We start from the raw sequence: 21,328 nt of genomic DNA, 5'->3' as shown, positions 1-21,328 counted from the left end.
GGGACCAAAGGAGAAAAGGGCAATCAAGGACCAAAGGTAGGGTTGCCATAATATGTGGATATTAAGTAATACCTACGCTATCTGCACAGTTTGTTCCACCTTTTTTGATGCTGTATGAAGCTCGATGTTTAGAAGCTGTGATTTATAGCTCTACCCTACAACACCAAACAGCAGACGGACACAGCTCGCCACTAGCTGGTGAACATAGTGGAGATTTTAGCAGCTGAAAAGCCAGATATTTCCATCAGGAGTTGGTAGAGACCAAAGATTGCCAGGTGGCCAGTACTGAACTCCAAATGAATGATGTAAATGAATGTAACAGTTTGTTAACAAGTTCTCCGCATCTGTTCCCTGCTCCCAAGTGGCCAAACAATCTGTTATTGTAGATTTATTTAAACTTCCCTGTTGGTTGTGTCATCACGTTCATATTCCTGTTTGCTGCTGCCTTCTAGATGATCTACCATTTTATTCACATTTTAATTTCAATAAAAGACTTTCTGTTTTGTGTCCTGAAGGGTGATTGTGGTGTCGATGGACTCAGTATCCCGGGACAACCAGGTCTCCCTGGACCTCCTGGACCTGTCATTAATCTGTCGGATGTATGTGTGCCCTCCCTATTTAGTGAATCGTGCAAATCTCTAAATATACACTGCTGAAAGTGACCACATTTACACATTGCCTATTACGTCTACAGCTGCTGCTCAATGTGACAGATGGGATCTTCAACTTCACAGAGATCAGAGGACCACCGGGCCCCCGGGTGCGTAGCACTAAGCTGTTAATGACGATGTCTCTTAAGATGGTACCGTCCTCCTTCTGCAATTGTTTGACTGTGAAAAGACAACAGCTGATAATAAGGACAGAAGAAATGTGATGAATATATTACCACCACTCACATCTGTGACATCAACAGGAACAGAAATATGCATCCGATACAGGGACATAGATCATCTATGATAGATGTGAACTACTAACACAAGGAGCCAATACTTTACTACAGCGCTATGCATTTTTTAAGTACTTCGGCTGCAGCTATGTGTGATGATGCGGTGTATGAGCATGTCGTTCTTTGGCTTCGTCAGAAAAAGGGATCATTAACCCAGCACTACTGCTTTATCTGTGTTGTTTTTTTGTCTGCACATGCATGCATGCTTATGTGTAGATGTGTTTGTGTTGTCGGCGTGTTGCAGGGCCCTGAAGGCTTGCCTGGCAGAGCTGGATTTCCTGTAAGAGCATTTCGTAACACTTCTTCATGCTGAGTATTTGCATCACCTGTTGACTTTGTTGCTAAAATCGGAATGTCTACATTAGTATTTTTGCAGTTCATGAGCGAAAATGAAATAATTATTTGAAAGCAATGTAACAATGTACTGCCGCTGCCTCACTTTTAAGTTGCTATTACCCTCACTGAACCTCCCAACTCACTCATTACCCTTGAATCACTCCTCAGGGCCCCAGGGGACCAAAGGGTGACAAAGGCCCTGCAGGTATCCAGGGACCAGAAGGGTTCAAGGTGAGAACTGGACAGAATGTGGATTATAACACAACAAAACATTTTCAAACATGTAACAATTGAGACAAGGAGCCCCCAGTATATATGCAGGAAAATATAAATAAATATATAAATGTTGCTTTCTTTGCGCTAACAGGGTGAGAAGGGAGAGCCGGGGGTGACCATTGCTGCTGACGGATCCCTCTTATCAGCGCCAAAGGGCCCCCAGGGGCCCAAAGGCATCAAGGTACCAGACAAGTGACCCCTTACCTAGAGGAGAATTTGAAGAGTGGATGTCAATATTTCTTGCCAAGTCTTCTGGTGTTGATGCATCAGCAGTACAGCAAATGTCTGGACGTGTTGTTGTTTATATGGTTGCTGTAATTCCTTAAAATTCCACAGCTCAATTTAAATATTCTAAACTACTGTCACCCCTCCTGCCACGTAGAAGCTAGGGTAATAATTAACTGTTTCATTTTTTCCCTCGTAATGTAGTTTACTAACAAGGTTGACACAAGGGTCGAAAAACAACAAAAATCTAACTCACTCTAAAAACTGAGCCCTATCAAAATCAATGGAGCTTCTTAGAGACTTAAATTGGGACCAAATCTGGGGTTTTGTGAATATTCCCTCAGTTCTTCAAGAGAAACAACTCATTTAAACCCAAAGAGAAATGAGCTGTCTAATGCCGCGTCCTCATATTCATATTCTCGCCTCACATTTTATTGCACTGCGCTGTAATTTGCAGGGTGACCGTGGGTTCCCTGGACCTGACGGACGTATGGTGAGTTTGAATGCTGAATAGAACATAAATATCTATGAGCTCACATTTTGTAGTTAGGAGTTCTACACAAACACATGTCGTCATGAACTGGAATGAAAATCTGCGGCTGTAGAATTGATGTGTACATCACTGTGTTTCTGTTTATTTCAGGGCCCGATAGGACCACATGGACAAAAAGGAGAATATGGCTTCCCTGGTCGTGCAGTGAGTACATTGTATTTGTTGTATATTGGTCTAGAAATGAACATCCCCATTGTAAATGTGTCTACTTAGGTACTGGTACCAAAAACTCAATGTGAAAAATTCATGATCCCAATATATATTTTTTAATATGAGGCAAAGCTGGAGTTATGGAGTTAGATGTCTGCACTCATTGGAGTGTTTTCGAGGCTGCTGCTACAGACCTGGATGAGTTCACTGACACTGTGACATCCTCCATCAGTTTCTGTGAGGACATGTGTGTGCCGACTAAAACCTTCTGCACATACAACAACAATAAACCCTGGTTATTGCAAGACTCAGACAGCTTCGTCGGGCTAAAGAGGAGGCCTACAGAAGTGGGCACAGCATCCTGTACAACCAGCCCAGAAACACACTGACAAAGGAGATCAAGGTAGCAAAGAGGAGCTACACTGGAGAGTTGGAAAACGTGTGGAGAGGCCTGCAGGTACTCACTAACTACAGGAGACCATCCCCCCACACTGAGGAGAATCACCAACTGGCTGACGTCCTGAATGTGTTGTACTGCAGGTTTGATAAGCCCACTTTTACACTTCCCAACTGCTCTGATATCAAACAAGCACCTACACCCCCTGCCACCTCCTCACCTCTCCCAACCAACCCCCCACCGGCACTGAGGATCTGCGAAGAGGCTCTTTCACAGACAGAAGATCAGCAAAGCCCCAGGCCCAGACGGTGTATCCCCCTCCTGCAGAGCTGGTTGTGCAGCCTGACAGCGGCAGGAAGGAAGGACCTGCGGTACCTCTCCTTCACACACCGGAGGTGAATCAGCTGGTGGCTGAAGGAGCTGCAAAGAGCTGCCAGGGCGTCCCGCAGGAGGTGGGAGGAGGTGTGCTGGCCTTCTTGACAAGTTTGTTAAGTCTCTTCCTGTTGGCTGTCGAGATGCTGCTGCCCCCAGCAGACCACTCCATAAAAGATGGCTGATGCCACCACAGAGTCGCACTCCAAAAGACCTCAGTCTCCTCAGCAGATAGAGTCTACTCTGACCCTTTTTGTAAAGTGCATATGTGCATACATGGCCAATAAAGCTGATTCTGATTAAAAGCATTTAATGAAGGTTCTTTTACTAACACTGGATAGAGCACCATGTGTCGCTGAACGCTTTGCAGTACACACCTTTTTGTCTTTTACAAATACTGATGTGTTTCACTCTTTCTCTTCCTGTAGGGACGATCTGGTATGGCTGGGAGGAAAGGTGACAGAGGAGATTCTGTTGGCCTACCGGTAAGGAGTAAAGGAAAGGGAGGAAAATATCTGTGATCTCCTTGTTGTTAAGCCCTTATCAATAATGCATTGGAACAGTTAAGACAGATATGTTCAGATACCAACAAATAAGACAGATCTTTGTGCTCTTTCAATCTTCAGATTAGAATTTGAATGGTGAAATGGCCAGTTTCTTGTTTTCTTAACATCAGGAAAACGGATTGTCCTTTAAGTTAGTTTTCACTTCACTTAGAAACTATCTGACTGTCTGAGAAATGTAACAGGGCACTGACACTAATGTGATAATATTCACTCTCTCAGGGACCTCCTGGTCCTCCAGGCCCAGCTGGACATCCAGGAAGAGTTATTGGGCTTAAAGAAGTAAGTTTCCTTCTGTGGCTTTTTATTTCTCTTAATTCGTCATTTTCAGTTGGTGGACTGGCATGACGATGATGTGATGCACAGTGAACACTTTGCATTGCAATATTTGAAAAGGCTTGCTTCACAGTTAGGCATAGCTTTAAAAAAAATGCAGTTAAATGGCAGAAACTTGGAAACTTATTTTTATTGAGAAAATGCATTATATTATATCATGTTTGACTTCCATTGAACATCACTGAACCTCAAGTGTACATGTGGATTTTTTCTACAAACCTTTAGAATAACTAGAAAAATATTGTAATCTCAAGAATCTTATAAAAGTACGACACATTTGGGTTTAGACACAGAAAGACGTGTGATTAAGTATTGGAAGCCAGTTTGTTGTTTTACTCTTGCCTTAATTAAACCATGTCTGTGAAGCTCATGACTGATTTAGTCTGATCACGCTGCTCTTCTTTGAATTTTAAAGACAGTGTTTCCAGTGCGCCCCAGACCGCACTGCAAAAAGGGACGAGTAAGTCTGTGTCGGACCTTCTGATTGGTCTGTTTCACCTTGAAATCGGACCATCCGGTGGTTCTGTTGGTGTGTGGGTGTAGCAGCATGGCAGCTCTCTGGTCTGGGCTAAAACAGCTCTTTTTACTCCCTTCATTTTCTCCTCTCCTCCCTCCTGGCTTTTCTACTGTCCTAATGATCCTTACAAATGTCTAAATGTCTGTGGGTCTGGCCCCCGTTTCATCAGGCGTTAACATTGTTGTTGTATGCAGGTTGTATCCGGTGATGTGTTTTATTACCACCACACACAGTGGTTGGACCTACACGCAAAATGTAGTATAAGTAGTGGATATGGATTAAAGATGCATTAGCCACCTGTAAATTCGGTGCAACCCGGGTTCATTAAAACCCAGATTTTCTGTGTGTTAAATCCAATGTGATCAACCGTGCTGATTGTTAATGCCGGGTGTTAAAGGGGTCTGAGACTGAATTCCGCTTTCCTCGTCTGTCCTTTCCGTCCTCATCATCTTAGGGAAGAAGAAGCTGGGAGGCGAAAGATATGGATATTATTGATCCTCCTTCTACTCTATGTTCATCAGAGTTGTTGCCAAATCCCTTTTCAGTTCAATCAATTCAAAGAAGGAGTCTATGGAGGCTATACAATGTTGACCATGACAGGCCTTTTCATTTGATTTATTCCAAAGAAAAGCTTAAATCCAATTGATTGTATTCAAAGGGAGATGTACTAAACTCTGGCCTGCCTTTCATCAGGTGGATAGAAATGTACGGTCTATTCTCACGGTGCTGGGTTTTTGGGTTCTGCTTTGGAAACTTTCTGCTTGAAGCGTCTTCTGTGGCATTCTGTGTAGCATATAAGGGGATCTATTGGCCGAAAATTGAATACAATATTAGTAAGTATGTTTTGTTCAGTGTATTATCACCTGAAAATAAGAGTTGTTGTGTTTTTGTTACCTTAGAATGAGCCGTTGATATCTACATATGGAGCGGTTCCTCTTTATGGAGCCGGCTGCCATGTTGTTACATAACGGGCAAACCAAACACTGGGTCGAGATAGGGCAATTCGCGTTGGCCACCATAGTTCTTCTACACCAGAGGTCAGTAATAGGCAGACCTCCGGATCCGCACCCAGGTGCTGTTGAGTCCAGACCCTGGACCTAAAACGATAGATAATTGAGAATTACTACATTTTGCAGAGCGCTTCTATTTCAACCTTTACGGCATTCGTTCGGCGGTCCAGGAAATATACTGACATGCGTCGTAAATCACATCATGTGATGCTACTCAGCCAATCAAATACGTGTATTCCGATAAGCTTCACGAGTCGAGTGAGATTTACACATACTAGGGAAACGGGGCGAGAGTTAGTCGGAGAGAATAATACGTGAGTCCGAAATTATTTCACATGGCGTTCTCCAAATAGAGAAATGGGGTCAGCGAGGCCACAGCCTGTAACCAAGAATGGACAGACTCTTAAATTTGAATTCTCCCCACAGATTGTTCAAAACCAGTGTCATATGTTCAGAGACCGTGGCGATTATTAAAAGCGGCAATGTGAAGAGCCACTACGAGACACAGCACAACTCTTTTTTAGCAAACAGGCACAGAAAACAAAACTGGAGACTTCAAAACCGCAGTCCACAAACCAACGGGTGACGTCACGACAACTTCATATATAGGGTCTATGATTTGGAAATCATTTGTTAATGAACAACTCATCTGAAGCCAACAATGGAAGATGAATTAATTCTGACTTATGTTAATTGGAAACATAATGCTGATGATAAGGGAGTGGAGGGCTATCTCTGGTCTTTTTCTTATGATTGTATGCAGTAGATTGCATCCATTGGAATGTCGCTTTAATGCCTTCTTTAATGCCATTGTCCTTTGCAATAGCTATCAATGGGATGTTTGGGTGCATAGCATCCTTCAAAGTAGTGGTGGCCAAGCTGTGGCAGGGGGCCTCTAGGAAGTCATTGATAGTAACGTACTGTAAAAAACATTTGTCCATGAAAACAGGAACAGTTTTTGACACCGCCATTTAGTGATGCAGATCTGTTTCATAAAAACACCTGATTTAACCCTGTGTTCCCCAAGCTTTTGTACTTTAACCACCAGAGCCAAGGATGGGTTGTACGTGCTGCTGTCTCAAGCATGCGTCCCTTGTATTTAACAGGTGTTTTTTATGTCATCTGTCTTGTTTTTTTTATCATTCTTTACAGCTGTGAAAAAATGAATTCAAGCTATGTGTTCAGCAGTCTGTCCATTGTCTACATGTGCACATACAAGTGCCAGCTATTGCCAATGTGCTGGTATCAATGTAATGTTAATGTGTGTGTGTGTGTGTGTGTGTGTGTGTGTGTAGGACACAGTGACAGGGGGAGATTCAGTCCGAGATAAAGGAGATAAAGGAGATGTGGGAATACCTGGAGAGCCAGGCACACCTGGTAAGTCCTTTACAACAGACATCTCATTGATTGACTTTCTGTCTCACCTAACACTTGGGTCACCATTCGGTTTATACGAAGCCCCGGAGAGGTGATGGAGGGGGGAAAAGTTGATGCTAGAAAAAAATGATTTACAAAAAAGTGAAAAATTATATATATATATATATTAGTGCTGGGCAAGGTAACAACGTTATTATCGCGTTAACGCATTCATTCATTAACGCCGAGAATTATTTTATCGCGCGTTAACGCAGTTTTTTTATTTTTTTGTTTGTGTGGCGTCACTTCCTGCTGCTGCCCCCCCCCCCCCCCCCAGTCCCTCCATGTACAGCTTCTTATCACCCTCTATGTACCAACGTACATTTATAACAAATACCACACATATTACGGTACTCAGCGTTGCATATGTGTCTGACCTAAATACCAAAAAAAGCAAAAATGAAATGATTCATTTAAATTATTTTTTTAGAGTTTTTAAAGTGTTTGTAATATGTATAATAAGCATATTATTTAGTTATCGCTACTGAGAATTTGTCAAACATAAAAAAAGGAAAAAAACATGACTTGGATAGGTTTGCAGTTTTCAAGGTGTACATTTCAAATTGCATCTATTATACATTAAGATAAAGTTCTGAACACCGGCTGAATATCTATTATCAGAATCATAACTGTATTTTAACTGCTACTGTGTAAAGGGAATACTGCTGTTAAAAAGAACAGCAAACAAGAATAAAAGTGCACAATACACTACTTTTGAATTCATTATTGAACTTTGCGCATAACAATACGATTAATCGCGCTTAAAAATTGTAATCGTTGCCCAGCACTAATATATATATATATATATATATATAAATGATAAGTAACTGCTGGAATGTGTATCATTTACGCCTCGTCATTTTTCTTCTCAGCATCCGGCTTTCCAGATGGAATTGTGGTAAGTACTGATTCATCATCATCCACCATAGATCAAACGCTGACATGGTAACAGAGCCACTGTCCAGTCCTACATTAAGGATTGATATTCACAAACAAAACAGTAAATAGTTTGAGAGGAGAACAAAAATCAAACCAAGGAGTCAATATTGACAATGAAATGAGCTTCCTCAACGTCTTCAGTAGGCTTGTTTCTTTGTTTTTGTCAATCCCTCAGGGTGCCAGAGGTGATCAGGGATACCAAGGTCAGAAGGGAGAAACGGGTGACGGCGGTCTGCCTGGTTCTCCAGGACTGCCTGGGAGGTCAGGACTTGTGGTAAGATCGACTAAAATACCATTCAAATTAGTAAGTCTTCAGGTATTAAAATGATTAATTGTATCCAATGCATCGGATTACATCAGATTCCCCAATGTTGCCGTTGTGAGTTTGGTGCTGTTGAATATCTTTGAGGTTGCACGTGCCACATAGTGAAAGTGTTCAGCTGAAATGAAATATCTCTTTCAAAATGTATTGAGGAATTGCCAAAATGAATGAGTCTGTCCGTATGTTTCTGTAGGGTCCAAAAGGTGAGTCCGTCATTGGCCCTTCGGGACCTGTCGGCCCTGTGGGTCAACCTGGAGCCCCTGGCTTCGGACGACCTGGTCCCCGAGGGCCCCCTGGCCCCGCTGGACCCCCAGGAATTGTACCTGCTTATGGATCGGGTATGTGATGGGGGAGAAGATGTGGAGCTCAGCTTCTATCAATACATCTTACAGACCTCGTTCATTGCATCTGCTGAATGTGTTTCTGATGTGTCGTTATCAGGTGTCAGTGTCCCCGGCCCTCCTGGTCCTCCCGGCCCAACAGGAGCTTCAGGAAATGCCAACCCTGTAAGATACCTACCATTGAGCAAGGCACTTTACCCTTGATCTGCTGTACTTTGACTTGTCCGGGACTGTCTTGTAGACTTAAATAAATACACAGCACATTGTAACGTTTTATTATGTCCATAAGTTCATGATTTGCCTTAATATTGAACCTTGTTGTGAGAAATGTCCAGTGAAAATGTATCTGTAGAGGAGAGAAATTGAGAACAAATGTCTTTTACTGGTAAATAATGGCAGTATGACGATCTGCTTCAGGTGACTACCTATAAGACAAACCACGCTCTGAGCAGAGAGACTTACCGTGCTGCAGAGGGAACCTTGGCCTACGTGTCTGAGAAGGGAGGAGAGCTGTACATCAGAGCACGCAATGGCTGGCGTAAGATCCAGGTGTGTATTATGTGTGCACTCATTGTGTGGCCATTTAACCTAATAAAAGTGCACTTATCCATATTCTGTATATTCTGTACACATGACATCTATTGCACTTCTGTTCATCTTGATAGAGGGATCCCTCCTCTGTTGCGCTCCCTAAGGTTTCTTCCCTTTTCTCCCCGATGTGAGGGTCCCGGGACAGAGGATGTGTACGGATCGTAAAGCCCTCTGAGGCAAATTTGTGATTTGTGATTTTGGGCTGTTCAAAATGAATTGAATTGAATTGAATTGTCCCTCTTTCAGCTTGGAGAATTGATTCAATCTGGACCTTCCACCTCGGCCACGTCTCAGTCCCTCAGCAGACCTGGAGACTGGAGCAAAACGCACAGGAGCCAGAGCCAGAGCCAGGTAGGTACACACATACACACACACACACACACACACGCACACACACACACACACACTGAGTACCAAAAGAGCAGATCCAGTTGCGTTCTTGAACTGTCTGTAGTCCGGGATGCAAACAACTTGCTTTTTCAGTGAATGACGCTTTTATAAATTTTGGAGACTTGTGTGAATCGTCCAGATTCAGGGTCCCCCCCCCCCCCCCACATGCTGTCAGGTTGTGTGTCTGCCGAGTAGAGAGCAGAGAATCGTCTTCAATGTTTGACAAATATTACAGTAGACGTCCTCATTAGACGGGCTACTTCGCAAAACACCCCGGTTGCAGCAACTTACATAACGTAATTTGAACATGTTCCGCCTTAAAATAACGTTGTTTACCAAGAATGCATTTATGTTTCTTGTAAAACAAACTGTCATTGTGGAATGTCTTGACAAACCTTGCAGTGAAGGTTTCACTAAATAGTTAATAGTTAATAATAATTAACCCTTGAACACTAACGTCGGGTGATTTTTAGTCTGCTCACTGACGTCATCGAAGGTAGGCGTGTTTCCCTGCTCCCATCCCTGTTCTTTTCAACAGGCACGTGTTTGGGTGATCTTCACCCGACGTTAGTGATTGAGAGTAAAACAAAATTCGGGTTGATATTACACACAGTGAGACTGTTTTCTTGACAGGGCAAGGCTCACATTGTTTTAGGAATGTTTCGTTAACGATCCCTTCATTTTTCACAAATTGTAGAGCCTTTTTATAGGGCCCCCATGATGCTTTTTTTTCGTTTTATGAGATGTTGAACAGGGGAAAATAAAAGAAGAGTACTTCAATTTGCTATGTATTGTTGTACTTTAATATATTTTGATGAGAAGTATCAGGTATATTATATCGGGTAAAATATACCCGACGTTGGTGTTACTTCTGTTACGTTAGTGTTCTAGGGTTAAGGTCAAATCATTCTTAATCATCATTCCCCCCCCCCCCCCCCTAGCTGGCTACACCATACCCTTGTGGAATCTCCTCTTCATTTAAACACGTAGCACAGGGCTTTGTCAGATGTTGTATTATATTTAGCCGTCACATATTTTTCAGGTAGCTCTCTCTTTTTTCACCATATATACAGTATGTAGTAATACATACATTAATGGAAACTCTTTTAGGAACATCTTTACATTTAGAACTACTTTTAAACAACCTCTTGATTCCTGCTTTTGTTGAATAGGAGCTTCAAGAGGGCAGTAGAGGATATCAGCCCACCTATAACGTACTACCACAGACCTTCAACGCTGTACCTGGGGTGAGTGTTACAAACACACGCACACACACACACACACACACCTACCGACACATACATAATACCAAGCAAGGTAAAATCTCTTGGCCCAACACCAGCCTAACTCGCCATGCCCTACGATGCCAGATCTGGGATGTGTCATATTTGGACCCAGTATGTTTCCTCCTCTGTTTCCTCATCTGTGTTCCTCTCTTTCCCAGCTCCACCTGGTAGCGCTGAACGCCCCGCTGAAAGGGGACATGCGTGGCATCCGGGGGGCAGACTTCCAGTGCTACCAGCAAGCACGCTCCATGGGGCTAACCACCACCTACAGGGCCTTCCTGTCCTCTCACCTCCAGGACTTGGCAACGATCGTGAGGAAGGCGGACCGCACTGACATGCCCGTGGTTAACCTCAGGGTGAGGAGAAATTTCTGTTTACATTTCCAATTTCATTTTATAGATGATCCATGAAGAATGAAGGCAGGTTAATGAGTGTTCACTGTTCACCTTTAATAGTTTAATGAACTATGGTTAAAGGAATAGTTTGGATTCTTTATAAAAAATAAGTCATAGTATGTCATAAAACAGTCATAAAAAAGTATTTGTATAGTCATAAAAAAATTATTTATTGGTCTTTTAATGGCTTTATTAAAAATACCACGTTTATGCAGTCATTTTTAAGGAGCCCCCATTTTTTTAAATGCTCCATTGTTAAGATATTGAGGGCAAAAAATTGTCCCCCAAATATATATGTATTTAATTTCCTACACTGTATGTATTATTATAGTATAGTATGTAGTCAGTGTATTACCTGTAGTAGATGGTGGTTGGTACGCCCCCCAGACCCCCTGTATTTTGCACACTGGTACGCCCCCAGTTTGTAGTAGCAGGCTGGACTACCGGCACAGAAGTAAAGCGATGTACTGCTGTGGACGGGGGTCAGCAGCAAAATGTATTACAGCCACCTAAAAACACAATAGCACTTTAAGAGTATGCTATGTTTATGATATTTTCACTACTTTACCTTGCTGTCAGACAGACCTTTCCAACGGGGAGCTGAACACGTTTCTTTTGTGTTGTTTTGAACAATGATACAAATGATCGGTTAGTTTGTTTGTACAATACAATCAAACTAACCGATCGAGGCAGTGGTAGACCAGCAACTCCCATGTTCTATTGTGAGTATTGTGGCTTTGAAGAGAGCACAGATAACAGCTTCAGCTCCCCATCGGAAAGCGTTTTCTCAGCAAGGTAAAGCAGTGAAAATCTTTTTTTTAAGGTGGATACAATATATTTTGCTGCTGCCCCTCGTCCACAGCGGTTCATCGCTCAGCCCCCACTGGGAGCGTGCTGACCGTCAGTCCGAACTATACCTTTAAGGCGTGTCACCCACTGTGTTCTTAAGGTTTAAAGTGACACTCAACAATCAACACAGATGATGTGTTGACTGTTTACTATCCATGCCTGTTCCTCCTCTCCTCTCAGGGTGAAGTTTTGTTCAGTAGCTGGATGTCCATCTTCTCTGGGAATGGAGGCACATTCAACCCATCCACACCCATCTACTCCTTTGACGGACGCAATGTGATGTCTGACTCAGCATGGTGAGTGAGAGTATGTGAGAGTATGCCAATCATCCATAATGATGGTTTCATGAGACCCCGAAAACAAAAGAATTATTTCTCTGCAAGCGCACCATAGATCTCATGTTCAAATGGACAGCGGCTGTCATTGAAATGCACAGTCATGATATTGACAATAGTTTAAATATTTTGGGGCATTTGCCTTCATCAGATAGGAGCCAACGGAGATTGGACAGGAAATGGGGGATGACGTGCAAACTGTATAACATAACAAACTGCAGCGAGACTGTGTAGGTGATATAAATCTTTTTACCAGCACCTGCAAACATTCTTCACCTTTTCCCGGTCAGGCTTGCAGGGGCTGGAGCCCGTCCCAGCATGCATTTGTTGACAGACGGGGTAAAAACAATTGTCTATCACAAGTCTAAAAACACATCAGACACATATAAATGAAACACTTACAATAGTTCTGCTGTCCAATCTGAGCCCGACAGGTCCCGACAGACGGGTTGAGGTTTGGTCATTTTCAGCAATTGGCAATTAGATTAATTAATGGATTTGTAACCTTTGTTTTATTGAGTAACTACTACATTAGTAGTGATTTTGTAAGATGATGCTCTCTTTCTCTCTCTGACTGTACCAATCATCCGCCTCCATGCGTGTCATGTGTTGTAAGTAGGCAGACGATGCCCCATGATTGAGGAAAAGGGAAAGAGAGGGTGTTGCTAATGTTTTGCATTAGCCTGACAAGCTAACAGTCAGTAACGCACGACTCAAATACAGAATAACGTAGCTTCGGATCTTGGGTTTCGATCTCAAATGTGGTCGTACCAGCGAGGTTCAGTGGGGTTTTAATAACATGGGTATATGGGTCGGCTTCTGGTGTCAGTTTTAGGCCTTTACAGAAGAACTCCCATGTAACCTCCACTCACTATGCCTCTCTCCCTCTAACCCCCAGGCCAGAGAAGCTGGTATGGCACGGCTCCAATACGGTGGGCATCCGTCTGACCACTAACTACTGCGAGGCGTGGAGGACGGCTGACATGGCGGTGACGGGCCAGGCTGCGCTGCTGCAGACGGGACGTCTGTTAGGACAGCACACCCGCTCCTGCTCTAACCACTACATAGTGCTGTGCATAGAGAACACGTATGTGGGGAACACCCATCAGAGGAGGACCTGAGGACACAGAGGAAACACACACATGTTCTCACGCAAACACACACACACACACACACACATACACACAGCATGAGTGCTGAAAGTGCAGAGTGGAAAATTTGACATACATCATTTAAACGGGAAACGCATGCAGGCACATACACACATCATGAGGACACGTCGCTGCATGGAAATTACATTCAAGTACACAGACAAAAGGCACTTTTGTTTATACATGCAGATAAAATACACACGTTAATATAGCAAAAGCAGTTGTCTGCACTCGAGCGCAGAACAAAGGAACACGTGCCCACCCATTGGAGTTCCTTTCACTTTGTATAGTTTCATCTTTAGTGCCAGTGTGTAATCTAACACTGCATAATGCTGCCACGCATTTGTTCCAGTCTAGAGGTCCATTTATTTTGTATTCACTATGATCATGTGACAGCACAGCATATCACCACACAGGACATTGGGGGTGTACTGTATGTGTTGTTGAAGTGAAAGATGACTCAGGATATCAGGTACTGTCACTGATCTGAGTACAGCGAAATGACTCAACAGACAACTCCAGTGCAACTTTGATCTCCTACTACAGAAGCCCTGAGAGACAAGTAAGGACGAAAGTGTTCCTAAGTGTGATTCAAATAGTTTTCTCAAAAGGTGGAAAAAAATTTTGCCTGAGGGAAAAAATAATGTCCATGCACGCTAAACACAAGGTACATATACTGTGTGTTAGCAAAGTAATGCAAGTTAAAATTGAAGAAAACAAGAAAGCTTGAAATCCTTTTAGAGTATTGGGTAGTGGTGCACGTCAGCTTCCTGTGGCCAAAATGCATATTACAACAGCAACTTATGACCCTGACTATTTTCTTCGCCTGCCAACACTTTTCCCCGACCTTTTATTACAGACGTAAGGATCTTAGAACGATTATCCTGCCAAAACATTATTTTTCTCACCTGTCAAGTCATAAACGTTTTCCTGATCTACTTATAAAATGGATCAACGTTGTCTCACTTGCCTCTCAGGGCTTCTGTAGTTATTCTTTACATATTTGCTGATCATTTTCAAAATGATCAGCATTTTTTCAGCCACAGTTTTTTAAAAGGTTTTTGTTCCTGTGTTTATGTTGCTGTTGCATAACGACTTTTTAAGTGTGAATTGCATTACCTCACAATAATAACCCATTCTGAAACAAGTAATGGAGACTTGATGACACTGTGGACAAACCTGCCAAATCCTCTTCATATAGGGGAAGGAAACCACCGGCTGTTTAGAGAAGTAGAACATACATTGAAATGTATAACGGCAAAATGGTTAGCTGTGATGTAAAGTATACAGGACGAGTTATGATTTGTAGTAAATAGGACTATGTCACTGAATTTTGACCTAATTTCAGAAGATAACAGTATTGTAGTTTAGACCCAAGTGTTACGTATCTAAGCTAGAGACATGCGATATTCACTGCAGAACAGACTTACAGTTTTCAGGATATTATGCTATAAATAAAACATTCTTGGTAAAATTCTACATTCTAATATTGTCATCAAACCCCATGTTAAGATCAAAACCAACGCTGTGTTAGTCCATCACTTAATACTTTCCAACTCTCCTTGCCTGTCTGCGGCTCTCAGCCCCAACACGATTGGTTGCTACTGAAGACGTAAATCTTAAAAAAAACGAGTCACAAATGAATACTTTATTAATATTTCAGTAATTTCCTAAAGCAGCTGGGCACTGTACTTTACATGCAAACAGGAAGAAATAGTGCATTTGTTTGGGGACTTTTCCAGTGGTGGATTAATACACGATTGGTGCTCTAATGGCAGCAGGACGGTGTTTGTGGGATAGCATCAAGATAAACTAGAGTGTGCATGTTCATTGTAACGGACAAACATAGCAACAGTGTGCTCATTGATATGTTAGTGAAAATATCGGAGCTCTATGGTAGAGAGGAATATCAGGCGTTGGATACACACAAAATACTTATTGCGTTGGATTTGGACTTTAAATATTTGTTAACAACGAAATATTGACTATCACCAGACTTACGTTTAAAGTATGAGCACAATTTGAACCATTTGAAAAACATGCTGTACGTGTCATGAGATAGTTCTTTTTATTTGAGTGACCCTTTTGATGTCAGATATTGGTATCCGTCTTCTTGTAATATCTTAGATGTAAATACGCTATATGTAAATTACTTGCTCCCAGCAAAGTCAACCAATCACAGCATCACTCACGTTTCCTCCATTTTGTTTTTCAGGCCACTGAAAAGCCAAAAAAAGAACTGGCTGGATTTTACCAAAAACATTTTACCACTAAGATCTTCTCTCTTAATTGTTGAAGCTACAGATACGATACGATTATTAAAGACATTAGCAGCGCAAGATGAAACAAAAAAGAACCAAGTCATGTTTACCAAGAATCTTAGCTTGCATAGAGAGGACACAGATAATATTGAAGGATTCATTCATAAACGCAGTATGGTGCCCCCTGCAGAAAACTTTGTTTCGTTTACATTTTGTCATCACTAATTGGCATCCCATAATCCAACATTAAAGATCGAATGTCTCAATTCTTTCAGATTTTCTGCTGAACTTTAGCCCTGCTGCTTGCAATAAATGATTCAATTAGTGTCAACATTAACATACGTGCGTTAGTAATAGATTTTAAATCAATATGTGATTTTTTATTAATTTATACGGTAGCACAGTGTGACAATCTAGCAGGTTCACTTACAAATTTTGATGAAATTGGAACATGTATATATGTTTGTTTTTGTTGATATTGTTTAAATGTTTTTGTTTTTACACTGTAGAGGTAGGTTTTGTATGACACACACTAAATGACTGAAGGTTTTTACTCACCAGGCGTTGATTGAGATGCAGTTCCAGCGTTCTGCCTGTAAAGATGCTGAAACGAGCAGTCTTGAAAATGTTTTGACTTTCAAAGAAGTAGTAGTTTTCCTGATTGTGATTACTGTTCAAACAGGACTTGAGCTACTGAGGAATGAAGACGTTTGTACTGACTGACTGGTGCGTACTGAATAAATGTCTTATTTTGTGGGTTTTTTATTTGGTGAGTCCTTCAGTTTTCTTTATTCTATGTCCAACATAGGTTATAAAAAAAAGTCATAATGTAGTATGCCATAAAAATGATGTATAAAAAGAGATGGTAGAGTATTTCAAAAAAAGTCCGAAAAGTCCTAAAAAAGTAATAGTATAATATGGCGAAAAACATCATAGTATAGTGTGTAGAAAAGAGTGATAAAAAAGTAATAGCATAAAAAAGGAATTTTAATTATGTCGAAAAAGGTAATTCAAGTCATAGTATATTGTGTTGAAGAAAGGTTATGGTATAGTATGATGAGAAAATGTCATAAAATTGTGTGTAGTGTGTTTCGGGCTGATCCAGAGAAGAGCAGTGGTAGAAGTCGTGCACGAGGGGAAGCTCCTCCGCTTCAAAGCATGGTTGTCTCCTCGCAGGCTTCAATTTTGCAGAGAGCAGAGAGAATCTACGTGGAGTGCTCCTCTGTGCTATTATTTGAATGTGTTCACAATTCACATGTTTCCTACATACTTGTAATGTAAAAATTATTAAAATTGCAAACAGTAAATAAACGAAGGATTTTACATGGGATAGCTTAGTGGCGTTACTGTCATGACAACAACATTAAAGTCAAAGTTCAGGGTAAATCCACTCTTTTTACAGTCAGAGTCATCACAACTCACAACACTATATAGCCTGAAACATTCACCCAAATAGTTTAAGAAGCTTTTATTTAAATACATTACAAATAAATAAATACATTGATAATATAATAAATGAAGGTGTGATGGCACCTGGTCAAGGTTGTTTTCCCTCCTTGTGGCGAGTAGGTACTTAGAGAGCCAATCAGCCATCAGGATTGTGAAAAGGACGATATCATGATAAGATGAAAGATAATGTATTTTTCAAAGTACCAAAGACTGATGTTGAATGTTGCATTACTTTTAAGAAATGAAAAATCTCATATTTCAAAATGTCCTTCCGCTCTGCAGTGCTGTTCAATTTTCACAAATCACACGAGGAAATAGTAGTTATAATTACATTCACCCAGCTTGTTGGCCCAGTTTTAGATCCTCAAAAAATGTATTGGTCTAATACGTCGTTAAAAGCCTTGTTGTTGTTCAGAGCGTGTTCTTACTTATCTTGTCTCATTAAGGAAATGTTGAGAAGTCCCTTAAAGCGAGTTTCTGGCCAACATTTGGGCACAACAAGTCAAGTGTATCAGTGAAACCCAAGCGGCTCTTCAAAGCGGGAAGTAGTCACACAATGGTTAAAAACTGAACTATGACCAAGATCTGACTTTCTGACATTTTTACCAGAGAAAGAATATCCCACCGAAATGTGTAATTTCTGAGAAAAGTGTGAAAAGTTTGGAGGAACAAATGGACGAAAGCAAAGCTTCAGTAACTGCACCCGAGCTGTGCAGTAAGCATTTCATCCGCCACAGAGAGTGACCACTAAACCGGACACGCTGCTCACGGCAAGAGGCTAACCTTAATGCTATATTTTGATGATTTAACATGTCTTTCATAGGAGCAAGACGCACAGACTTTATAGTTGTTTATCCTCTTTTTGTTGATATATTATGTCTCTATATAGTCGTTGCGTATCTCTCTGTGGTTTTGTGTCTCTTTGTAGTTGTTTTAGTCTTTTTATTTGTGATTTTGTTGTTAAATTCTGTTTTCTTGACGATGGGTATTTTGGATTACGTTACAGTAATTTAATTTTCAGTTAAAGGATAAATTACACACTTGGTTTAGAGATATATTTTTATCGTATTTGTTTCATGTTATGTTGGTATTTGATGTTTGATTAAAATTTGTGAAAGACGCTATTTTTGATAAATATAAGTCATCGGAAACTTTTATGGACATCTTTTTATCTGGGTCATGAGAGCCGTCTGAACAACCTAACTGCTCCATCGAGGACAGCACAACGATTCACGTGGAGGTTATCAATTTTGTCACTGAACTCTCTCAGAATTTGAGTAATGGGGAATGTGTTCTTTTGGCTGCCTACAAATTTGAATGACAGACCTATCAGTAAGTGTGATATGACAAGATGACCGTGTCATATCATCATGTTTTATATTGTGCAATGACTCAAATGTTTCAATGATCTATTGAGGCCAACAGTATGGACCTGACAGTACTCTTTCCCCTCTATCTCTGTTTGTTGCAAAAACACAAATGTACCTTGAAGTTATTTTCTATATAGTTCCTTATTTTGTTATCATCTGTGGCTCACCAGTGTTGGTCAATTATATTTGATCATTTTGAAATAAACTACAGCAGTGTTATAAAAAGTGATAATAATGATAATAATTCATTAAGTTCCCACATTGTTTCCCCCTTATTCATTAACGTCACATCTTGTTCCCTTGCAGCTACAAGTATGTATCATTACGTTTTACGTTATCATTAAGATTTCAATTATTTATGGTTTAGTTTGAATTAAATTGGGAAGAATAATGCCGCACGTTGCCGGCCGTAATCTAAAGCTTTCACCATTTTATTTATATCAACATGTAATATTATGATTATCAATACTTAACAGTACCAACAGTAATGCCTTTGAGTCAAATGAAAATCAAAAAGATATTAAATTATCACTTGCATGATATTTATTGTATATTAATTGTCATACATTGTCAGATTTTTGAATTACACCAGAAATATAATATTGTTTCCAATACAAAGACATTTAGAAAGTTTGTCACACATTTATTTGTATTGTGCGTCTGTCTCCTTCTTGACTTCTGAGCAGATGCAAAGAGCTGCTGACGGCTTCCTGTGTGTGTGAGGAGCTTCCCAAACCCACCAGCACAGAAGAAGCAGACGGAGACAAACTACGTCCTCTGTGCCGGTGGGGACGGGACGCTCCTCGTCCTCTCGGCTGGTGGGTGGAGCGGGTGGTGACGGGGTGGAGGGGCAGGGAGGACGTAACCGTACTCACTGGGTCTCGGACTCACTGGGGTGCTGAGAGTGGTTCAGTGGTCTGTGGTGGGTCTGGGTCTTCCTGGGATGATGGTTTGGAAGACGTCCACTCTCAGCTGCTCCAGGAGTGGGACAAAAGCACGGAGGAGTCCTGCCCTGTGAGACACAAACACAAGAGATGAATACTTTAAACTCAACTATACGACCTTTACATTGTTGTGTTGAATCTGGCCTCCAATGATGGAATCTTATTACTGATACTTCTGTAGTCTTAGTGAGGGATTACTTACTCAGCCCACTGAAAGAAAGGAGACTGCCGCTCTCTATCTGGTCCTGTTGTCCTCCATCCTTCTCATCTGGTCCTGTGGTGGTCCTGTGGTCCTCCATCCTTCTCATCTGGTCCTGTGGTGGTCCTGTAGTCCTCCATCCTTCTCATCTGGTCCTGTGGTGGTCCTGTAGTCCTCCGTCCTTCTCATCTGGTCCTGTAGTCCTCCATCCTTCTCATCTGGTCCTGTGGTGGTCCTGTAGTCCTCCGTCCTTCTCATCTGGTCCTGTGGTCCTCCATCCTTCTGATCTGGTCCTCTGGTCCAGAGTGAACACATCCTCTCTGTTGTCTAGGAGATCCTGGATGTTGCGTCCTGTGTTACAGCCATCGATACCTGAGTAAAAGACTTTTTCTCAACGTTAGTAATGTTTACCATACCGCTGTCTGGTTCAGCCACCTTCACCTAACTATAAAAAAAAGAGAGTGAGTAAAATGAACAATCTTTGAATAACTGTTAATTAACTGTGTTAATGTTGTTATTAAGGTGTTGACTTACCTTTGTCTGGTAAAGACATCTAGACTTTATAAATAAAAATACACAACAGAATAACAGGCATTCACTGTTAACTTACCTGTAGTTTCTGCATCTAGCATCAACTATTACTCAAAAGGAAAATCCATAAAAGAGATATTTAAAAGCCCTGCTGCAGGATGCTACCTATCGCCAACCCCGCCAGACGCAAGGGAAGGCTGTCTGGTGCTTTATCAGTCCTACCAGACACAAAGGTTTTACAATCCTGCAGCAAACAGGCTGTCGGTCTCAATCCGAGTTGCTGTCTTCAGCCGACTGCCGGTATCTTGTGTATGAGGAGCCGAGGCCTGAAGTGGAGGGTGGAGACTGTCTGTCGTCATCTCTCCGCCTCTTCTTTGTGGAGGGACCGAGGCCTGAAGTGGAGGGTGGAGACTGTCTGTCGTCATCTATCCGCCTCTTCTTTGTGGAGGGACCGAGGCCTGAAGTGGAGGGTGGAGACTGTCTGTCGTCATCTATCCGCCTCTTCTTTGTGGAGGGACCGAGGCCTGAAGTGGAGGGTGGAGACTGTCTGTCGTCATCTATCCGCCTCTTCTTTGTGGAGGGGCCGAGGCCTGAAGTGGAGGGTGTTGCGTCCTCTTGGTCGTCTTCTTCTTCTTCCTCTTCCTCTTCCTCTCCTACATACCTGACGCCTCCCTCCTCCTCGTCAGCAATGTGCCAAGGCCACTGACCTGCAGGGAAGAGCTGATCATCACCATCCTGAAACTCACCTTCCACTCCCTCGTCGATGGGGAAGAGCATGAAGATCCCGATGATCGGTTCTGGTGCAGGGGGTTCCACGACAGCGTTCACAAGCGCTGAGAGGGAAAAATTAAAACTGTAAGGATTTCTCATAACATGAA

At 41.8% G+C, this 21,328-nt stretch overlaps 1 protein-coding gene across 1 annotated transcript in view; it reads left to right on the top strand.

Annotated features, from left to right (window-relative positions):
• col15a1b (collagen, type XV, alpha 1b) overlaps window positions 1-13,666 on the top strand; it is a 31,440-nt gene extending 17,774 nt beyond the window's left edge. Inside the window, exons 23-44 of the mRNA XM_076078299.1 lie at window positions 1-36; window positions 516-599; window positions 695-760; window positions 1,191-1,226; window positions 1,451-1,513; window positions 1,650-1,739; window positions 2,241-2,276; window positions 2,427-2,480; window positions 3,684-3,740; window positions 4,041-4,100; window positions 4,570-4,614; window positions 6,977-7,058; window positions 7,970-7,995; window positions 8,212-8,310; window positions 8,552-8,696; window positions 8,800-8,864; window positions 9,117-9,248; window positions 9,537-9,641; window positions 10,853-10,927; window positions 11,125-11,322; window positions 12,391-12,506; window positions 13,444-13,666. Of these exons, the coding sequence (XP_075934414.1) occupies window positions 1-36; window positions 516-599; window positions 695-760; window positions 1,191-1,226; window positions 1,451-1,513; window positions 1,650-1,739; window positions 2,241-2,276; window positions 2,427-2,480; window positions 3,684-3,740; window positions 4,041-4,100; window positions 4,570-4,614; window positions 6,977-7,058; window positions 7,970-7,995; window positions 8,212-8,310; window positions 8,552-8,696; window positions 8,800-8,864; window positions 9,117-9,248; window positions 9,537-9,641; window positions 10,853-10,927; window positions 11,125-11,322; window positions 12,391-12,506; window positions 13,444-13,666 (1,893 nt within the window). The remainder of the gene's footprint in view (window positions 37-515; window positions 600-694; window positions 761-1,190; window positions 1,227-1,450; window positions 1,514-1,649; window positions 1,740-2,240; window positions 2,277-2,426; window positions 2,481-3,683; window positions 3,741-4,040; window positions 4,101-4,569; window positions 4,615-6,976; window positions 7,059-7,969; window positions 7,996-8,211; window positions 8,311-8,551; window positions 8,697-8,799; window positions 8,865-9,116; window positions 9,249-9,536; window positions 9,642-10,852; window positions 10,928-11,124; window positions 11,323-12,390; window positions 12,507-13,443) is intronic.
• The last annotated feature ends 7,662 nt before the right edge of the window (window positions 13,667-21,328 follow it).

This window comes from Anarhichas minor, unplaced genomic scaffold (genome assembly GCF_050575085.1).
Source record: "Anarhichas minor isolate MPS153535 unplaced genomic scaffold, ASM5057508v1 ptg000006l, whole genome shotgun sequence".
Classification (NCBI taxonomy): domain Eukaryota; kingdom Metazoa; phylum Chordata; class Actinopteri; order Perciformes; family Anarhichadidae; genus Anarhichas; species Anarhichas minor.
Note: the sequence above shows the minus strand (reverse complement) of the source record. Positions and strands in the feature narration are given on the sequence as shown.